The 10195-nt window shown below is 49.1% G+C and overlaps 1 protein-coding gene across 1 annotated transcript; it reads left to right on the forward strand.

Moving 5' to 3' along the window:
- The first annotated feature begins 49 nt into the window (after window positions 1–49).
- LOC125103259 (zinc finger protein with KRAB and SCAN domains 4-like) lies at window positions 50–7715 on the forward strand. Its single transcript, XM_047735184.1, has 5 exons — window positions 50–721; window positions 2414–2558; window positions 3705–3787; window positions 5064–5187; window positions 6068–7715. Exons 1-5 carry the CDS (start codon window positions 287–289, stop codon window positions 6928–6930), a joined length of 1650 nt encoding a protein of 549 aa, XP_047591140.1. The 5' UTR covers window positions 50–286; the 3' UTR covers window positions 6931–7715.
- The last annotated feature ends 2480 nt before the right edge of the window (window positions 7716–10195 follow it).

The following is a 10195-nucleotide window of genomic DNA, read 5'->3' on the forward strand; positions in this document are numbered from 1 at the left end:
GCTGCCGCGGAGAGGCGCGTGCTCGCGGGTCCACGCCCCCCGGCTTCCGGGGACCAGCTTCCGGTGCCTGGGCTGCGCGCGCTCCGGCGGCCGGGGCGCCTGCCCGTTCCACTCCGCCGCGGGGAGGCTGGCTACCGGGCTCGGGGCGGCAGCGGAGGGGGCGCGGCCAGGGTGTGGCCGCAGGGAAGCAGTGCCCCGTGTGGCCCGCAGTCGTGCCGGCCGGCAGCGACTCCGCACTCGAGGAACTGCCGGGGAAGTAGATCGGCTCGCGGGCGGCAGGCCTGAGATGGCCAGAGAGTCGAAGTCCAGCGCGGCCTTGCACGCCGACGCGGCAGAGGAGCGGCCGGGGCTCCTGACGGGGGTCCTGACGGTGAAGGTGGAGGAGGACGACGTTTCCGCGCCGGCGGTAGAGGCGGGCGCGTCGGGCAGCCCGGCCCCCGGCCCCGAGCGCTCGCGCCGGCGCTTCCGGGGCTTCCGCTACCCCGAGGCCGAGGGGCCCCGCGAGGCGCTGAGCCGGCTGCGGGAGCTCTGCAGACGCTGGCTGCGGCCCGAGACGCACAGCAAGGAGCAGATCGTGGAGCTGCTGGTGCTGGAGCAGTTCCTGACCATCCTGCCCGAGGAGCTGCAGGCCTGGGTGCGGGAGCAGCAGCCGGAGAGCGGGGACGAGGTGGTGGTGCTCCTGGAGTATTTGCAGAGGCATCTGGAGGAGCCAGGGCCGCAGGTAGAGGCGAAGGGCTTAGTGTCTGGGAGGAGCTCTGTCTCTTCCTGAAGTCTCAACATCGGAGTGAGGGTCGTTTCTGGAAGACCCAGAAGTTCTCAGTCTCTTTTCGTATCATAAACCTCTTTGCCCCTTCGGAGTACTGGTATTTTTAAGAACATGAAGGATTACCGAAGAACTCAGTTATATTGAAACAGTTAACCGAGCATGAAACAAATTAGTGATATATGTGCTTTTTAAAAAATTAATGCACTAAATAGTAAGACCCAGTCAGGCCCAGTAACTGGTAGAGTTTCATAGTGGTGCTGAATGCCGTTGACAGCGAGCGTGTGCCTGTTTTGCCTACTTAGGCTTATATCACTTTCATTTGTTGCTTCCATTCATAATTGAAGGAATTGCTAAATTTTGCTTAGACACTAGTAAAAATAGAAATATATTTCCTGTTTACATTCATAGAACACTTGGAAGAGAGTCCACGAACCACAAGTTAGGAACTTCTGGGTTCATTTTTATCTGCATCTTCCTGCTTTTTGTGGACCATTTTCCATGTGCATTATCCTGTATTTTTGTGCCTTCCAGGGGACATTGTAACTGGTGACCAGGAGACCAAGTTTTTTTCGTGTTTTTTTTTTTTTTTAAGATTTTATTTATTTGACACAGATCACAAGTAGGCAGGGAGGCAGGCAGAGAGAGGAGGGGAAGCAGTCTTCCTGCTGAGAGGAGAGCCCCATGCTGGGCTCCATCCCAGGACCCTGAGATCATGACCCAAGCTGAAGGCGGTGGCTTAACCCACTGAGCCACCCAGGCGCCCTGAGATCAAGCTTTTGAATTGGCCATAGTGTCCCCAAGCCCTGTAACAGTGAAAACTCATTTCAAGTCTCTTGGTTTCAGGTTGTGCATTTAATATAGAAAATGTGGAAATTTGGGACGCCTGGGTGGGTCAGTTGGTTAAGCAGCTGCCTTCGGCTCAGGTCATGATCCCAGCGTCCTGGGATCGAGTCCCACATCGGGCTCCTTGCTTGGCAGCGAGCCTGCTTCTCCCTCTGCCTCTGCCTGCCACTCTGTCTGCCTGTGCTCACTCTCGCTTCTCTCTCTATGACAAATAAATAAATAAAATCTTTAAAAAAAAAAATGTGGAAATTCTAAGCTGTATATAAGCTTATGATCATGAAAGTGAATTCAAAACTAATTATAAAAGCCCAGAAAGAAACTTGTTTAATGAGGGCATACCATATCCCTGGCCCTGTGTTACGTTATTTCATATGCTGTCATCCTATTTGCTAGTCCTCCAAACCTCGTAAGCTAGAAATTATTATTTTTACTTTTCAGTTAAAAAAAAAAAAAAGTATTCTGAGAACTTAACACTAGTTCCCAAAGAGCACAATGTATATAACGAGGGAGCACACAATAGTGGCTAAGAGCATGGGCCCTCGGGTCCCTCTGCCTGACCCCCCCCACACTAGCATCACCACTGATTAGCTGGGTGATCTTGGGCAAATTGCTTCAACTCTGGGCCTCCATTACCTCAGCACAAAAGCACAGATAATAGTAGTTCTCGCTCATAGAGCTGTTGCTACCTGCATTCAGTGAATCACGATTCATAAGGTTCTTAGAACTAGTGCCTGGAAAACAGAAAGTACTAGCACAGAGAAAGCATACTAGAAGTTCTGATGAATCAGTAAGTGAAACTTCCAGGTCCTCGGTGGTGACCAGACGCAGCTGCTCTGTTGCAAGATGGCGGTGCTGACACCAGCCCAGAGGCCCTGGAGTACCGAGTTGCAGCCAAAGAAGGCTCTGCTCAAGCGCGAATCTCTGGGATCCCAGGCCTCAGAAGACAGAGGTGAGTGTTGTCTCCTGGGCAGCTTGAATTCGACAGCCTTCATCCAGCTTCATTTAAAAGACAGCTCTGTTGACAGGTGCTTTATATGCTCAACACAGATCTACTTTACTTTGAGACTGAGACGACAGGGAAATTTCAAACAATGGTGGGAAGCTTTCCTAACCAAACCTGGACCTAGTAAATAAGACTATTAAAATTGGTATTTGGAAAGAGTTGATTTTTTTTAATAACGTGACCTCCATTTATTTAACATGAGTTTGTGGAGATGCCCTATGTGGTAGCCAGTGTTCTGGCACCAGGGACAGAGCTGTCAGTAAGACAGATCTCTTGCTCCACTGGAGCTTACATTAAAAGGGAAAATGACAAAGAAGGCAATGATATTTTAGTTATTAGTGAGTGAGGAATATAAGGCAAGAAATGTAAAGCCTGCCATAATATCCCAGACGTTGTAGGAATGCTGCAAGTCAGAGTATAAATCTTCTCGACCCTTGGTCTGTAACTTGGACAAGGTGAGAAGTACTCCACGGGAAAGCACCATATGTTCCCAGGTGTTCCCCATATGCTGTGCACATGAGGGCATATTCCCAAGACACACAGCACTGGGACATACCAACTAATGTGCAGTCTTTCTCCACAGAGGTTCTGCCCTAATTTGTTTTCTGTCTCTTGCAAAGTTCAGCTCTTCCAAAAAAAACAGAAGTGACCCTTTACTTCTCTCAGATTTGAGCAAGTTCCATATAAACAGCCTTCATTTTCTTATTTCTAGGTCTAGCCTCATCTCTTAGTTTTTTCAAACCAAAGCAGAAACACCCTAAAAGCTACTAAAGAGTTACTTCACCAAAAATCTTATCCATTCTTTCGACAAAATTCAAGACTAAAGATCATCAAATAGAAAGCTTTGTTTTCTTTTGATGTTGCTTTCCTGTCACAGTTCCTCCCGAGGAGCCTGCGTGCATCTCTGCAGCAGCACACCATGCCTCTCTAGGCTCTAGGCCTGGAGTTGGCAGGACCAGGCACTGGGGAAAGGAGCACATTGTGTATAAATTTTCTGAGGAATTTCCTGGCCCAGTTTTTGAGCTTGGAATCCACAGGCCAGGGAGGCTGGGTGCCAGGGTCCATCTCATCCAGAGCGTCTTTCCTTCTTAGTCCTCCAGGTTCCCGGGCTTGCCCCGGGAGGGCGCCGCAGAGGACACGCAGTGGTGACTGCCAGGCTGCCCCCACAGCCCCAGGTGAGCCGGAGCCCCCCTGCTGTGCATCCTTTGCCAGTCTCTCCCTCCCGCCCCTACATCCTACACCCACCCAAGTCCTAGGTGGGATTTTAAGTTTCTCATGCATGCCAGTGTCGCTTGTCATGGTCTAACTTCCTGGTGCCTGTGGAGGAGGCTTTTCCTATTTTATGACTCTCCTGGGCGCTGTGTGTGCTTCCACACCCTCCCTGCTCTCTCTGGTCAGCCCCTTCCTCAGTGGGATTTTCTTCAATAAGTACAATTCGGCAAATGCAAGCTGAAGCTTTTGTCGTGATGGTACCTTTGTCCTGAAGTGGGATTTTTTTTTTTTTTTTTTAGGATTTTATTTGAGAGAGTGAGCACGAGAGCGGGGAGGGGCAGAGGGGGAAGCAGACTGCCCGCTGAGCAAGGAGCCTGACACAGGGCTCTATCCCAGACCCTGAGATCATGACCTGAGCCAAAGTTAGAGGCTTGATGGACTGAGCCACCCAGGCGCCCCAAGTTTTTTTTTTTTTTTTTCTTTTTTCTTTTTTTTAAATGCCATGACTAGGGTATAAACACACAGTCTCTGGCTCTCAAGGAACTTAAAAGTTGAGAGGAAGGTGAGGCATGTCCATTTTTCCCAACTAATAGTACAATCTGAGCAAGATTTACTTAACGTGGATTTTACTTTCTCATCCAGTTCCTCATGTCCTCGAGGTTCTGTAGTCGCACTTTCTTCCCTGACTGTCCTCACCTCAGACCTACATCTCTTTGTATTTTATTCTTTTTAAGATTTTATTTATTTATATGACAGAGACAGTGAGAGAGGGAACACAGCAGGGGGGTGGGAGAGGGAGAAGCAGACCCCCCGATGAGCAGGAAGCCCGATGGGGGCTCGATCCCAGGATCCTGGGATCATGTTCTGAGCTGAAGGCAGACGCTTGACGACTGAGCCACCCAGGCGCCCCTCATTTCATTATATTTTAATAATCATTCATGTCAATGAGCCCCCATCACTACCTTGCTGAAAATCACGCCAGAAATCTCGTGAGACGTTTCCGTTGGTTCCAGGCCTTTCACTGGGTTGGCCGTTATTTTGTCTAGACACTGACAAACCACCCTCACGGGTTCTCTCGTTCTTTACTTCCGTGCTGTTCTGCTGACCGGTGAGGCGGGGTATTAGTGGCTGCGCTGGCGTGGTCGGCACAGCCGTTGGAGGGGACACTGAGTCTCCTGTGCCCAGCTGCGGGCGGGACTTTGGGGCAGAGGAACTAGGTGGGACCGTGTGCTGTTTCAGGGCTTGCTGAAGACGGAAGACGTGGCCCTGGCTTCCTCCCTTGCGTGGACACAGCTGGATTCATCTTGGAGGAGCTTCCACGGAGAGGAAAGGCAGGAGAACTACGGCGGCCTGACTCCCCTGGGTAAGACATGGGTGCTGCTCTCTGCTAGGGTCTCGTGGCTCCCCTTGTCGGTCAGAAGCTGCTGGGCTGTGAGAAGCTGTCTGAGCTGTTTGTGTCCAGAGCCACCGATTCTGAACCCGCTCCTAACCGCAGCGTGACCAGCTCCTTAACCCCCGTGACGCCGCCTCCTTCCTGTTCTGCCAGCATTCTGAGCAGGGGACGTGGGATGCAGCAGACGCAATCCCCATCCTTGCTCGCAGCAGGTGCGCAGTCAGTGTTGATCCTCTGCCCGCTGCCAGCCTCGACAGGAGACTGAGTCCTCCTCAGGAGACGGGCCGCGGGACCGTAGAGCGTGAGAGCAAGAAATGACCCGGAAGGGACGGCAGAGGTGACCTAGAGATCAGGACACAGGGCAACAGCCGGACTCGTCAGAGCTCACGGCTCTGTGGTGTGCAGTGGCAGTGCCAGCTCAGCTCTGTCAGCAGCGAAGCCGGTCCCTGTCTGGGGTCAGAGTGACCGTTCGTATCCCTGGCTGCAGATCAGTTTCTTGGTTCCCGCTTGCCCTGTTTCTTACAGAATGTTTCATTAAGTCCTTACGTTTGCCTGCTTCCTTCCGCTGCCTTCCACCCAGCTCTCTGAGCATCCAGCCCCAGTCAGGGTCCTGCCTCCGTCCTTAGGACTTGGAGCCTCTGCGTGTGTCCCCGGCACAGTCCTCACAACCTTCCCCACCTCCCAGGGGGCGCTCTGCTTCTGACGGCCCCACGCCTGTTCTCTGGTCTCCCCCCAGCATCCGTCGTCCCCCTTTACTCCCATCCTCATCCTTGCATGGAATCCTCGACCCGGCCTCTGGGGAACTCCGCGGCAGGGCATAACTGACCGGTCCGACCACTCGTTCTTTCAGGTGGTGCCGTGCAGGCTGAGATCGCGGACCCACGCCCAGATGAGCAACATCCAGGGCAAGAGACTGGGGAAGTGCCATGCCCTGTGGGTGAAGACACTGCCCAGGTTCCTGCCCACACAGAAGCTGGTGAACAGGAGGGCAGGTTACCAAGAAAGCCGAAAAATGACACAGGAAGTAGGCGGCACTATTGTCATGAATGTGGAAAGAGTTTTGCTCAGAGTTCGGGCCTGACTAAGCACAGGAGAATCCACACTGGAGAGAAACCCTACGAATGTGAAGACTGTGGCAAGACCTTCATCGGGAGCTCTGCCCTCGTCATCCATCAGAGAGTCCACACTGGCGAGAAACCGTATGAGTGTGACGAATGTGGCAAGGTCTTCAGTCACAGCTCAAACCTTATCAAACACCAGAGAACCCACACGGGGGAGAAGCCCTACGAGTGTGAGGACTGTGGGAAGACCTTCAGCCAGAGCTGCAGCCTCCTGGAACATCACAAAATCCACACGGGGGAGAAGCCGTACCAGTGCAGCATGTGCGGCAAAGCTTTTAGGCGGAATTCACACCTCCTGAGACACCAGAGGATCCACGGTGACAGGAACGTACAGGATCCCAAACGTGCAGAGACCTGGGAGAGTCGGGGGAGGGTGGGAGGCCAGTGGGAAAATGCTGAGGCTCCTGTGTCTTACAAATGTCATGAGTGTGAGAGAAGTTTCACCTGCAACAGAAGCCTTATTGAACACCAAAAAATCCACACTGGTGAGAAACCCTATCAGTGCGACACATGTGGAAAAGGCTTTACCCGAACTTCATACCTTGTCCAACATCGGAGAAGCCACGTCGGGAAAAAAGTTCCATCACAGTGACCATGTCATACACGGCAGAGTTGGTGCTCATTCCTCATTGAACCGAAGCCTTTGCCAGCCCTTCCTGATCACAGACACTGGGCTGGGTTTGACTGACCACTTCCCGTCATCTTGTGGCAGAAAATGCAGAGTCTGGCTGAGATGGATTCTCCTCTACATCCTAGAAGGTGGCTGAGGAACAGCTTGTTTGATAGGAGGCTACGGGAGAGTAGTCTGGAAGGGGTAAGACCTGAAACATTTATTCTCACCTACTGGACTGAAATGGGCTTCCAGACTGGCTAAGCACCTCCGGCCAGCACTTTATGATGTCTCCTGTGCAGACGGCTCTGATGAGGGCTGCTGCTCTGACCATTTTGCCTATGAAGAATCCTCCATCATTCGGTCAGATCCATGACTTCTTACACTCCCCACTGTGCCTTATGTACAGGTGCTTATAAACATTAAATATACCAGTGAGGTGACGTCCATAGCTCTGAAAATCTAATGTGGTCTGGATTTCTGAGGTCTTTCTAACTAAGGCCACTTATGTTTGTGTCAGATTCTGAGGTTCTAGATCCTGGGTCAGTTGTGCATTTACTGCCACACACACAGGACTGTCAGAGTTGGGGTCGGGGAATCCGTTTTCTTCTCCAGCTTAGTACTTGTAGACGAATGCCTTAAGCAGCTGATCATTCAGACGCGGTGAGACTGCTCTATCCATGTAACTCCATTTTGTTCACATTAATTTTGCTACTTTTAAGGAGGAAACCTTTCACAGGTAAATAAAAAGTGGATTGATCAAATCAGATCCAACTGATTATGAATTTTGATATAATTTCTGTGATGTTCAATAGCTTGTTTCTCACCTTTTAGTTATCTTGGCCTAACAAATTGCCAAGACACCACCTGTATCCCTCTCTCCCATGTTTGAGCCAACTTGAATCGCAGCTTACGTTAGCAAGGCCTAAATTTCCTCCAGGCGAGAGGATTCACACCAGATACTGCTGACAGGCTTCATTCCTGTTTTCAGAACTGGTCTGTTTGCTGGGTCGGGGTAAGAAGATAGTCAGAGGCAGCCAGTGAGGATGGGAGCCCAAGTATGGACAGTAGGAGAAAATGTATCCGTTCAGAATTATACTGGACTCCTACTCTACAATATCCAAAGTATCAACCTGTGAAGCCACAAAAAGACTTGTGATATCTTTTGTTTTCACCCAAATCACCAACTGAGTTCTTTAAAGACTGGCGTCTTCTTGATGTCATCAGCTTCCAGCTTTCCAGGCTATGCCAAGAATGGATTCCATTTCTCGTGGATCTCAGGACCATGTTTTGTTCGGTCACCAGCAGGGTGGTCCCTGTGCTCTCAAGTACCCTTTCTAGGTTCCCACTCTGAAGCAGCACAGGCTGACGAGAGACCTGGCAGACTCGGGGGCTTTCCCTCTTCCCACTTTCTTGCAGTCTCATTGTCTTCATTGCCCCTCAGTGTGGTGTAATTGAAAACTTAAGTTTTCCAAACTTTTACCGGCTTTCTCCACCTTTTTAGCCTTCTAAAATGTAATCTTTTTTAGCCTTCTAAAATTTCCTTAATCTTTTGTTACTTCCACAAAGCTAGCAGTTTTCTTTTCTCTATTCCTAAATGTTGGCGAACAGCCTTGATCTTAAACACTGTTCATATTTCTTTGGTATTTTTTTTAATGTCATGGGGAGAAATGTATGTGAAAGCTTTTTATAAACCAGAAACCATTATACACATGTAACTTGCTGGGATTAACGGGACCGCTGTGCTTCCTTCACTTTCTGCTCCTTCCCAGCCTTAGACACTTCTCCGTAGAGGAGGGAATACTGTAGAAAAATACTTCCAGTGCCTGTTATGTCTGATAATGAAAGATAAAGCATATACACACATACATGCTTGGGCTTAGGGTTTTAGTGTGCTGAAGTCGGTAAGACATGCACATAAATTGGCATGCCATGAGAAATGCCTTGGGAATGGTGAGCTGAAGGGTACAGAATCGCAGGAAAAGGGTATTTCTGGCTGTCAGCTGTCAGCACATGGATATGGTTATGTGTGAAAGAGCTGGAATTACAAAGAGTGTGTCAGATTTAGTAACTAAGGCAAATGCGAAATAGGCACATAGTAGGGGTCTTCAGTGCCAGAGTAAGGAGTTTAAATTTTACTAAGTACCAGGGAGCCAATGACATGATCAAAGTATTCTCTAACAGTATTATGTAGTTTCAACTTAAAAAGTTACTTTGTTGGTAGTCTTGGACACCTTGCTTTTGTATAAAACAAACGTATGTTTATGAAGTAAATTATAAAATGGCTTCAAACCTAGTCTATTTAATAGGGCAGCCAAAAAATTATTTCCAGATAAAATTAAATTGAGTAAAATAAGCTGCTTAGTTAAGATATGACCAGTATTTGGGGCACCTGGGTGGCTCAGTTGGTTGAGTGGTTCAGCTCAGGTCATGGTCCCAGGGCCCTGAGATCGAGCCCCGCATCGGGCTCCCGGCTCAGTGGAGAGAGAGCCTGCTTCTCCCTCTCCCTCTGCCTGCTGCTCTGCCTACTTGTGCTCTCTCTGTCAAATAAATAAAATCTTTAAAAAAAATTTTTTTAAAGATATGACCAGTATTTAAAGTAGAATAAAATGCCACTTTTTGTGCTATTTAAAATTGTTTTTTGAATTTTAATGTTGATTAGTCAGGCATTCTATTTCATTTCTCCAACTGCTGCAGAGCAGAAATCCTCCATTTTATGTTTTCTCCCTTTGCATGACTAAGTAGCTGGTTACAACATTTTTCCACTTGGGTAGAATGAAGAGTTACTAGGAAAGGAGATTTTGAGGAATAGACCTCCTAGATATATTCTTAATTTGGGTGAAGTAGATAACCCTATGAAACACTTTGTTTTCTCCTTTAGAAAGAAAAAGAGGGGGACAGATTACCCACAGGATTGAGAGGACCACTTATACAAACAAGTGCTGGGAAGTTCTAGTTCAAGTGGCAACATAGGAGACCCTGAACTTGCCTCCTCCCACAGACATACTGAGTCAAGCTACAATGAATGGAACAATCTCTTCTTAAAAAACAAAGGATGGCTGAGTGACAGCTACACACCTGGCAACCAAGAAGAAATCCACATTGAAGCGTGTAAAGAGTTGAAACACAATTTCCCAATAAAGCCCACCCCTGGCACAGCTGGGATGGAACTCAAACCTGGAGCTTCTCCCTGCGGAGCAATGTGTTCAAACCCACATCAGGTATACCAACTTTTAAGACACAAACT

Source organism: Lutra lutra, chromosome 6, assembly GCF_902655055.1.
Source record: "Lutra lutra chromosome 6, mLutLut1.2, whole genome shotgun sequence".
Classification (NCBI taxonomy): Eukaryota; Metazoa; Chordata; class Mammalia; order Carnivora; family Mustelidae; genus Lutra; species Lutra lutra.